The sequence below is a fragment of the Priapulus caudatus genome, unplaced genomic scaffold, assembly GCF_000485595.1.
Source record: "Priapulus caudatus unplaced genomic scaffold, Priapulus_caudatus-5.0.1 Scaffold53, whole genome shotgun sequence".
Taxonomy (NCBI): domain Eukaryota; kingdom Metazoa; phylum Priapulida; class Priapulimorpha; order Priapulimorphida; family Priapulidae; genus Priapulus; species Priapulus caudatus.
In genome coordinates, this window is record NW_014577114.1 from 365,268 (window position 1) to 377,510 (window position 12,243).

Genomic DNA, 12,243 nt, shown 5'->3' on the forward strand with positions numbered 1-12,243 from the left:
CATAAACATAACCATATACCGCTGAGTATGGTGGCCCAGTGTTATAATAGTTTATCACAAGTCTTCGACGTGGCTCGCTGTTATAATACATAAACATAACCATATACCGCTGAGTATGGTGGCCCAGTGTTATAATTTAGTTCATCACAAGTCTTTGACGTGGCCCACTGTTATACATAAACAGGCCCGTAGCCAGCTTTATATTGGGGGGGGGGGTTCGTTTTTCAATGTTGGCAATTTGCTCGGCAGGGGGGTGTACAGGATTAGTACCAGGGTTGGGTCTAACTGTAACCCAAAGTTGCGAGCACGTGAAGGGGGGTCTGGGGGGCCCTCCCCCAAATTTTTTTTAAAATTACACCCCCTCAGATGCGTTTTCTGCGCGAGCAAGGGGGGGGGTCCGGACTCCCTGGACCTCCCCTGTACACGCCCCTGCTCGGGCGCGAAGCGACCAGGCGAGGGAGCCAAGCGACCGAGCGGGGGGAAAGTGTGGGAGGGGGTGTTCACTGTTCACCCTCCCGCACGATGGCGATTTTGCAATTATTACACTAAAATGGAGCGACCTGAGGTGAAATTCTTGCAAATTTTCTGTATTTACTTGCGACATTACTACTATAAGAACCATAGGAACTAACACATTATGATATAACACTAGCTTTATAATTGGTATAGTTATTTATTAGGCCATAAGCATTAACAACATATAAAATATACGACATTACGTAAACATCCTGAATTCAAAATTGCATTTCCCCCTGCGAAAAGCCGTCATAAATGTTCTTAGACACACTGCCAGTTCTTAATTACAACATAAAAAGGCTTCAAAACGCCACGTTCAGGAAATACAAACCTTGCGAAGTAATTTATATGGTTAGCAAACTATAAACAAACCTCCATGACTGTTCGTTTAAAAGCGAGCATGCACAGACGACACAGAAACAGCACGTAGTCTTACTCCACACAATAGCGTGGGACACTTTTGCAGATGTAAACATCAGAATGCAATGTTTGAAGAAGGAAGCTTTTGTATTGGATCCATCTGATTAAAATATATTTTATTTATAAAATGTTTCCATAGGCCACAACTATAGGTAAATACATTGTGAATTTCAGTGGAAAGCACTTTAATAAGCTAACACGCACAATTAGTACTAATTAGTCATTCTATATAGACGTGTTCTGCAGTTTTTGTTTTACTATAATTTATTAAGCATATAAATATGACTTGTAAGCATCAACAATTCCCCCATGCAGTTACACAATCGCTCTGTCAGTGTTAAACTGTTACTTTACTTAACCTTATATATCATAATAAAATATAACCAATAATGCGTACGCATCGCGCTGGCATGAAGTTGCTCCACCATTAACTATTTTTCTAATGAAGCCTCCATTCCCCCATATCATTTTTAGATAGAGTCACGATGCCACAAAATCGTTTTGTGTACGTAATTAGAGACTGCATGTTGCAAGCCGAGCGTACAGATCATATGGCAGTGTTGTCACTATGACAACAAAGTGGTCCTGATCTCCTGACAATGGCCAAGACACGGGATATTTTTTTCATTTGGCTTAAAAGCTTTAACTGGTATTTCTCGGATTGAATAATCCTGGTGGCATCCCCTCCTGACTCTAACCTGGGTCAGAGCGCCGTAAGTACGCAATTGATCCAACACACCATATATATATATATATATATATACGGGTACGTGTCAAGCATAAAGGACGACTCGACAGCCTACCTTTAATAGTTCTTGATAATGGAAGGCCAGCAATGTTTGGTATAGACTGGTTGGTCGGAATTCCAATATAATGGGTACATATTCGACAGGTGAGAGTAGCCGAACAACCACGAGTAGTAATAGAACGAGTAGACTCGATAAGATGATAGCTAAAAGACATGTCTTGAAGACTAGAACACGGAAAGGAGAACAATCAAAAGCAGGGTTAAAGTCCGGTGCCGGGCGGTTATTTTAGCCAAGGCTTATACCCTTTGCAATGAAAGAACGTGCGGGACCAGAGAGAAACAGATCAGCATAAGAAGGAAGTCATGAACCAGCCGCATATTCCAATTGGGTAACACCAGTGGTCCCACTACAAACGCCCAATTGAAAAAAGACTAGCAGAGATTACAAAGTAACTGGAAACCGCTAGATTATTTTACCGGGTTACACAGTGGTGTGAAGATTACCCAACAAGATATAAAGCCCACCAGCAGGCACAGCTGGAAGAGACAACAAAACAGTTTCTGACAATCAACTCACACCGAAGCCCATGAAGACGTATCAGGTTAGCTGTTGGAGCAGGTTCGGCACCAGCTAATATCCAGGAACGCATGGATACGATAATATGTGGCTTGAGAGGTGCGAGGTATTACCTGGGTAACATCATTCTTACAGGTGGAAGTGATGAAGAACACTGAGATTCGGGAATGTGCTTTAGAGAATGAGACACTATGAATAGAGCCAAGTCGGGTTTTAGGCAATATTGAATGGAGTAACTCGGGTTCGGGATTGATGCAAAAGGATGTAATCCATCGCACAACAGGTTGGAGGCGGTGACAATAGGAGTTGCATCAGATATATCACGTCTGCAGTGAAGCATCTAGCCTTGGATAAGGAGGTTGAACGATTTCTCCAGATGTTCAACAATGCCATGGAGAAACTCAGGGCAGAGTAAGGTGACATCCACCGTTGTGTGTCCAAGTGTCTCCTACAGGAATTCCTACTTAACCATGCCACACGTAAACACCCTGGAGATCTAAGTGAAGTGCTTCATTGGTAGGGAGGTGCGAACTCGTTTCAGTCAAGTCAGATAAGACTTGGGTGTTCATCTAACAAAGGAAGAGACATAAACAACAGTACTAGAACATTTCAGGTTAGAGAACAAGTGTCTGTGCTAGACATAATGGTCAACACCGGGAAATCATCACCTATGGTATTAGGGCCAGTTATCACCTACCTACAAGTCTTATTGACTATATTTCATAGAAACGTCATGTTTATCAGATTAGAGCATTATTCATGTTGATCCAAGCATACCATCTAGCGCAGGAACAGAGGAAATCTGTGGAACCCACTTCCACACCCAGTCAGTCAATATCAATGTTAGGAAGAACAGGTGATTAACCTAGACAGGCTACACAAAATACCCATGGGTCAAAGGAACAGCATAACAATTTTAGATCTAGAGAAACTAAACACATTGAACATCAAACAAATAAACGCATACCAACACTGAGACGTTCAAAGCGTACTATCAAGTAACCAGTACGATTGACTTTGTAAAGAGATTAGGTTAGAAAAAACTATTGCTGAGAAGGTACTGTAATAAATCAAGTTAAGCTGTGGACACACTACGCGATTTTTCATGCGGTCGAGCCGGCCGGCTCGATCGCATGAAAAATCTCCTAGTGTGTCCACCCCCTTTAGCTAGTTGTGTGAGTCTCATTCAAGGTTCGACATGCGTGTACCAGAGAACTTCTCTTCAATGTAATCAAGTTTATACCCATGATGAACAAAATGTATAGTAAAATGTTGTGACTCAAAACGGTTTTACGTTGAAAAACAGGAGTCTGGTGTAGCGTCGTCTATAACAGGAATAAGTGCACGTAACTGGAAGTGCAAATATCACCTATGCATTGTACTTTACTTTGTGGTGTGAAATGTATTCTGTACCTGTATATGCGCCAGATATATACCTGATCGGGCACTTGATTAATGCCAGTGTCAACACACCAGCTGTGGAAGTATTAAAACAGAGGAGTGTGTAAACTGATCATTACAACCTTGCAATAAAGAGTTCACATCAGTCACCAATCACTGATTTATTCCACAATTGGCAAGTGGACAAGTGGACTACATGCTGTTATCAGCAGCCATGGCATATTTCATAACCCCGACGCCTACCGGGTTAAGTTTCGAAACGCACACAAGGAATGCACAGAAACGTTCAAAGATTATACGTAACAGTCCGGCTAGATTCTTATTTCCGCCGCTGGCTGGAGCCCTCAAATGGGCTAGCTACTTCTGCGGAATTTCAAAGGGTGTATTTCCTTCTCATAAGGGACCAGTTCCTGGCTACTATCAACGACGACTATCTAAAGAAGAGGTTGTTAGACCACCAGTTTGTGCTATACCAGACTTGGCACGACTAGGCGGTGACTGTCATGTCGAGGTAACCGAATGGTGTACGAGGGATTCCATCCTCGATCAGCCACCGTGCTTTTTGGAAGAGATTACTGCCGCCAGACTGGGTTGGTAGAACACCAGTTCGTGCTATACCAGACTTGGCACGACTAGGTGGTGGCTGTCATGTCGAGGTAACCGAATGGTGTACGAGGAATTCCATCCTCGATCAGCCACCGTGCTTTTTGGAAGAGATTACTGCCGCCAGACTGGGTTGGTAGAACACCAGTTCGTGCTATACCAGACTTGGCACGACTAGGTGGTGGCTGTCATGTCGAGGTAACCGAATGGTGTACGAGGAATTCCATCCTCGATCAGCCACCGTGCTTTTTGGAAGAGATTACTGCCGCCAGACTGGGTTGGTTGTGAATTATGCGACCAACGGCTACTGGATTGAAGGGACACACCCCCTTATTCAGTGGCCTTTGGTGTCTTCTGAGTTATCAGACCACTCCTGACCAATCAGATAAAGACCAGATAGACACATACCTCCCAGAGAAGTTTAATGTGGCCATGGTTTCAGACAGTGACCTCACTGGTAGCCAGCAGGATCTGATGAACAGTTTGCTCAGTTCTAATGCCAACGTTCTTAGTGACAAGCCAGGGAGGACAGATTGGTCTAAGCATTACATCCGATCAGGCGATGCCTCCCCCATAATACCTATGCCTTACCGCCTGTCTCCATTGAAAAGAGAGGCTCTCAAACAAGAACTGCCACCTAGTAAGTAGTTATCCCTGCCACCTTTCAAAAAACGTTGCTGGAGACATTGCATTCCCGACCTACTGCTGGTCACTTCGGTCGCACAATGACTCTTCGTTGCCTCAGGGATTACGCTTGGTGGGCAGGCATGGGACAAGCCGTCCGTAACTTTGTCAGAGCATGCCCTACATGTATAGCAGTCAAACAAGCGCACCAGAAACCGGCAGGGAAGATGTTTTCAACATCCAGCAATGAACCCTGGGAGTTTCTCAGTGTTAACCTCATGGGTCCTTTTCCACGCAGTGTAGTAGGCCATGAGTCTGGTGGTTGTGGTTGACCGTTTTTCGAAATTCACCAAACTACTTCCGTTGATAAAAACAATGGGGCGGCTGTGGCTTCTACGTTGTGCTGCCATATATTTTGTCGCTAGGGGGCTCCCAAGAAGCTCTTGCCTGATAATGGCAAGCAGTTCCGGTCTCGCGATATGGAAGCCATATGCCAGGACTGGGGCATTCGACAAGTGTTCGCAAACCCAGATAGATCTATTATTCTACCAACCGAATGAACTTATTTAATGAAATACCCATCTGCCGGTAATAACGTTGGTCCCGAGGAGCCAAAAGAGTAGACTCTGCTGTGGGGAGCCACACAGCCGAGGGGGAGTCCAACAGTTCACTCTTATCTAGAGCGGTAGGTACGTGTCCAGAAGCCATTGTATGCCTTGGGGGTATTGAGGTACGAGGCCTGCTTGATACTGGTGCACAAGATCATAGGTGCCTGTCAACCCAACATGACTTGGTGGATGCACTGAAATTTACAAGAATATGCGCAGCAAATGGTCAGGGCATACCCTTACGGGGCTATGTTGAGTTGGATGTGTCGGTAGCTGGTCAGATTTGTTCTAATCTACACTCTCTCATCGTAGCTGATCCAGTTGACCCAGCTACACGAAAGAGAAAACAAGAAGTGCCTGTTGTCATTGGGTACAACGTTTTCAGAGACATGAATAACTATACTTGCTGAATAAGTTACTGCTATCGCCGTGGAGACAGGTATTAGACCTAGATGAAGAGACGAGGGCTGTTAAGGCACCGGAAGTTTGCAGAGTGCAGGTAGCAGGGCATAAACCAGTTCTCATTCCAGCCCGCTCGCTATGAGTGGTTGAAGGGACAGTTCGCCCAGCAGATAAGGGCCAAGTTTACCAAGCACTAATACAGGAACAGGATGTTTCTATAGCGCCTTTCCCTACTGGATTAGCTTTAGGCCATGCATTAGTAACGGTTACACCTAAGTGAATAGTGCCAGTACAGATTGCTAATTTTAGTGAGCGTGATATATACCTCTCCCACAGAGTTTTGGTTACATCTTGGTTTAGCGGACTTGTCATATGTCATGGAGTTGCAATAAAGAGCCGACGAACAAGGAACAGAGTATTCTGTGTTTCCTTTCATATATATAGATGCATAATTGCTTTAAAATTAGGTACATGAGCACAATCATTCAGTTATCGCACTCAAACTGGTCATATGTAGTGATATAGACCCATGGAATATTAGTATATAGTGGGGATATTTAGTGCACGTTGCACAGCTAAACTTAACCAAATGTACTGACGTCATTCAATTACAATGAATATCAGCTCGCAACAACAAATGCCTGTGACCTCAGAATTATACATGGTATACAGAAGTTTTTTGTCATTCTACATTTTATAATGGCGTGACCAATCGCCACTTTTCATAAGTAGAGCTAGGAAAGATGTATACGCTAGCATTCCAGGTCCCAGAACTATGGTCGATAGAAAATAGCTTTGGCCCTCTATACATTGGAGGGAACGAATTTGCCTTACAAATCCATTAAGGTACCCAATTTCCAAACATGATAAATAATTCTAATTACCCAAAGATCGCCATCCGGCCACATAATTATTCAGCTTTCATGAAACAATTCTCGTGAAAACTAAGTGTGACAACATCTTTAGCAGCACCTAGACAATGTAGTGCTCTCCCGTAGACAGGTACACACATAGAAGTTTTCTCACCGCTGCGACATATAATTTTATACATGTAGTGAATGCGTGATTTAAATTAAGTTAAAAATAAATATAATTTTGTCTGATCGACCACTACTGACGTGTGTATATGTCTACACGGGATTATGACACCAGTATGCTCTGTCTCTCTCCTCGTGAACTTAACCAAACACCGCACGCATTACCCAAGACATGGATATGACAATGCCTAGTCACTGTTGGGCCATAAACACATTCCAAGTAACATTTATATCATTGTCACTAGTGCTTTTTCTCTAGAACCAGCCCCGTTAGAAGTTTGTAAACCTCTTTCACTGTGTAAATTAGGTATAGATGTAGTATATTACCTCTGTGTGCACCTGGTGGCACAAGTTAACTGATAGGCATGACATGGATGGCCATGCTTGTGCCATGCCAGCTATGCTATCTGTCAGGTGTCTCCTGATTTCATTATTACATATCAGCTGTGCTGGTCCACTAAGTATTGGCATCAAACTTAACGAGTTAAGAGATTCACCACTGTTTTAGATGTCATAGAACTGGTTGGTAGAACCACTGTAGATCCAATATTATAGAGGTAGAGATGATGACCTATTTATTTATGTCTGATGCTGTAACTAGTGTGACTAGGGTTCCACCACTGTTTATCACGTTGTAGAACTCACACATAGCTTTCTTCACCTTCTCCGGATATCGTTTGTTTATCATTTGCACCGGACCATGCAGCCATAGAATGCCTGGGAAAAACAAAGCACAGAAATAATGAAGTTGGTATTTGCTGATGATATTAAACTCTGCAACAATGTATTTTACAAAATCAAACCTAAATTACCTCAATAACCTAAAGCTAAATTACTGCTACTTACAGTTGATGTAACCCTCAGCAAAAATACATTACAGAGAAGACAAACATATAAACGTAAATAGTGTATTTGAGAAAACCCTGGTGAAAAGCAAAACGTTGCTTCTTTTGGCACACGTAGTGCAAATAATAAGAGTGGCTGCTACTTCCAACATGATAACTGTCATGGTTGAACAATTTATCCCCACATGGCTACAATATACTTACTTTCCTATAGGTGAGAGGATGCACGACATCATGGACAGGTGACAGAGGCATGCACAGAATTTTCTTTGGCACTTTTAGCTGCCGATTCAGGCAAGTTACCACCCTGTGCCGCAGTACTAAAAGAAATAGTTGTACACTAATATCACCATGCACAATAGTCTCATAGACAAGATAAAATCAACACACATGCTCATGTGATGAATAATATCCTCCCTACTACAAGTTTCTGAAACTAGAACCATACACCTAATATAATATTTCAGGTCAATACAACAAAATTGTTTACACAACCTCACCCCCTGTGATAGCCTCATCGTGAAATGTTAACCCTACATTACTCTGTAACAGATTACCTTCTACAAATCCTTAAATTATTTGCACTTGCCTGTTGGCTGTTAAAAGCATGTGTCTGGTGTTCTTCATAATATTTTATTCTATGCTCTTTTACTAATATAGTAATTTTCAAATGTGCAGATTACAACTAAGAGTTTAACATAATAACCAAAACTACAGCCAATAATACTCATAGCCGATGCACAGTAAGTAATACGACTTACCTCACTGTTTGTGCAAGCACCTGTGGCACACTGCCAACATGTGGGCAACTAGTGTGGTCCCCATTAGACAGTAATGGATGAGCAGGAGATGCGTTGGCACTACTGCTGTCTTCGTGTGAACAGTTCTCACTGTCACCACACTCGGTATGCCTGCAAACGTACATGGATACCTAAATCTCACTTTAGACTTCCAGCTTGCGTGTAATGGGAGACTACACTGCAACCAGGTTCTCACTCTACATTCCAAGTATGCATGCAACTGTAGCTGTTAGGATCTATGTCTCCCTGGGTACTGCCGGAACGTACCCTGGATACAGTCCGGTATACCGGAACGTACCCTGGTAACTATCTGATATGGTTAGGGTTAGGGTTAGGGTTAGGGAGGGAGTAGGCGTAGGCGACTCCCTAGACTCGTTAGTGGAGTAGGCGAGGAACAGTCCGGCATATTAGATAGTACCGGGGTACGTTCCGGTATACCGGACCGTACCCAGGAAGACATAGACCCTGGAAGCGCAACTGTACATAGTTATGCAATTCTCAGTCCCTCCCAGCATGGCTACAGCCCTACCATACCTACTAGGAACATTTGTCCTGCGTATTGTACACACCTACTAAGTGGAGATACAATGTCATTGTTGTCATCCTCATCACCACTGCTCTCATCTGGTGCAACGAACACAACCTTGAGCTCTATCTCCCCTTGCTGAAAAACAAGTGAAACATACATTGCTTTAATACAGCAGGCATTGATGGATAAATGTGAGGCACATCCTACTAATATATACACTCAACATATTTAAGGGGGTCTGGTGCCAGCTTCACTCAGATAAAATCAGATAAATTTATTAGTTATAAAAAAATATGTATATATATATATATGCATTTCAGAAGATTAAATTTAAAAATCCATGTTTGAATAACTGTTAGTAAACATGTGCAATTTTAAATAGCAACAGATTGGATGCCACACTGACGAACCTGCTGTGATAACACTTGAACTGCTTGCGAGTGTTTTGTATCTTTCAGATCAATGCCATTCACTTCCAAAATAGCATCCCCAATATAGAGTCCACGACAACGGTCAGCTGGCTGTCCCTCATGGATTTCTGAGATCAAAATGGGGACTCCGTGCTCACGACCTCCCTTAAAGCACAAGAAACACATTTTCCCCTAGTAAGGCATACAAATAAACTGGACAGTGCACTAATTACAATCTACTGACTCTGTAGTATCGGCAAAACAGTTTAGGTATTAATCTGTGTTCAGCTGCGTACCCCAAAAACAACTGTAAATAACTGCATTATATGATCATTAGACCTGTAAGAGACATATCTACAGGACTCCAAGACATCTGTCTAAAACACACTAGGGATCTTCCAACAATTTTCTCTATTGTCCAGCATACTTATGCAATAGTGCCTACTACAATACTTACAGTTATAGACATTCCAAGACCTTCGTCAATGCCCTTGATGAGTGTAACTGTACGTTCCTCACCTATTCCTTGCCTTTTTCGAAGCCTCTGGAGATCCTTCATAATTCAAAAAGAGTTAGAACAAAAAGGTCTTTACCACTACTTAAAATTTAGGTATACAGACATATATCCTACATGTTCTCAGGGAGACATGATATACATACAGAGAAAAAATTACTTTTTTTTCACGGGAGCTCTTTTTCAAGTCTGTGGAAAAAATAGCTCTCGTCCAAATTTTTACGGGAGCTATTTTGAGCATCACGGGAGCGATTTCAGAGGTTTGAAGAGCGAATCGCTCATCGTTCCCGTGTATTTTTTACCCTGCATACATATACTGCCATATGTATTTTTTAAACCTCCGCAATGTGTTAATGGGCTTTACATGATATGTAAGTAGGACCTACATAGAGCCACAATGTGACAGTGCTCATGAGTTCTGTGGTAAAGGAAGAATATGGATGTTGGAGCAGGCAACTGAGAATAGGATGGAAATGATGGTCTTTGACACTAAACATAGCCATGTTCAGACGTTTGTATACGTGTACGTGAAATTATATCAATGGAAATTCTCGCAAGATGGCACGTGCAAGTGTAAGCATCAGCCAACATTCGCCATCTTGATTTTATGATGTTCGGGTTTCCCAAGTTGAGACAAATTCGGTCGATTTAGATGCATAGCAAAGCAGAAATACGGTATTGATCACGATGCAATAACTGGCTACAGATTTGCATATTACTAGCACACGACAGCCAAAAGTTGCCGAGCTGTGACAGATTTACGCCAGCAATACATCTGCATTGCAAAACAAGACATATGCTGGGTGCTATGATATATACAGCAGCTGAGGTAGAGAATGCATCTCATACAAATAATACTTAAATTATAAATAATAAATTTTAAGGGAAATTTAGGAGAAGAGTAGGCAATTCCCATGTTGCCAAGCCAGTTATAGGAACAGAAACAAAATCCAGACTCTTTAAATGCACACGGTAGGTACTTACATGGCATGGGGGAACTGGAAGCTTCTTTTTGAGGCTCTTTCGTCCCCTGCAAGCTCTAATTACAGTTTTGTGCCGGTGAAGGTGAATCTCAGCCTCCAACTGATTCCACAGCCTGTCATGCTCGCTACCTCTCATGTCTCTGCCCAGCAGTTGTATTTGTTGAATTCTACAGCATTGAGAACATTTATGTCATCATTTAAGCTCATTCAGCTACTTTGCTACATTGTAGGTCAACCTTTCTATTCATACACATCAGGCACTGCAGATGCCTGCAGATTAACGTTGGACTAGGCTTCCTAATGAATATTTGATGGGTAAAATATGCTCTAGATAGTAGACTTGTGCTATTTTTTGATTGAGCTAAGCGAAGCAGTTCCATACATGTTCATAGTAAACTGTGCTACATCTCTTTATAGGCTATAAATGGATTGGCCAGCTATTGATAGTGTTGCATTACACTCTCCTGTTGGCTTGCACCAGTAAGGCCCACAAGTGTACTCAACCAAATCTGATGCAAAGCATTTTATCGACATAGTATGCTTATAAGTGCATAACGATTACTGCTTGCATATATAATTGACTACACATTTGTACGTTTCTGCAACAGAAAATGAAAGTGTCAATAACACTGTAGCTCACCTTGGGTGTGATAGAAGAGGGAGGAGGGATATATAAAGCAAGAGTATATATATATGGGAGAACTACCATTATATAGCATATCTCCCATTATATACTCTTGATAATGATATATGCATAAGTTTTGATACAAAAATAAATGTTTCAGATCTGAAAGTCTGAAATCTTGACGAGAGATGGTGCTACGCCTAAAAAAATTTGCACAAGGGAGAGATAGTGATCCGCTAGGGAACGGCTCTGATTGGCTAATTTGGTCTCTTATTTAATTTTATTATTTTTTGCTAATTTTGTTTTATTTTAGAATTAGGGTTAGGGTTAGGGTTAGGGTTAACTGATTTCTATGTCCACAACACACTAATAATGCGCCATCTAGCGGATCACTATCTCTCCCCTGAGACCTACTAATGCCTAAATGATCGCCATTTTGGTTTTCGAATATCGCGCAAATAAAAACAATAAAATATTCCAGTCAAATTACTGTAACGAAGAATCTAAAACACAATATTACACGTATATAGGTATGATTGTAGAGTTGTTAACCAGTTAGACGAAATAACGTAATAGGGCGTTGTCATCCCTCCCATGAAGG

At 42.0% G+C, this 12,243-nt stretch overlaps 1 protein-coding gene across 1 annotated transcript in view; it reads right to left on the bottom strand.

The window, feature by feature from the left end:
* Nucleotides 1-6,779: 6,779 nt before the first annotated feature.
* LOC106820946 (Golgi-associated PDZ and coiled-coil motif-containing protein-like) overlaps nucleotides 6,780-12,243 on the bottom strand; it is a gene marked incomplete in the record, with an annotated part of 9,615 nt that continues 4,151 nt past the window's right edge. The window contains 7 exon segments of the mRNA XM_014825565.1: nucleotides 6,780-7,653; nucleotides 7,986-8,101; nucleotides 8,543-8,692; nucleotides 9,151-9,245; nucleotides 9,521-9,685; nucleotides 9,978-10,073; nucleotides 11,019-11,184. Of these exon segments, the coding sequence (XP_014681051.1) occupies nucleotides 8,014-8,101; nucleotides 8,543-8,692; nucleotides 9,151-9,245; nucleotides 9,521-9,685; nucleotides 9,978-10,073; nucleotides 11,019-11,184 (760 nt within the window).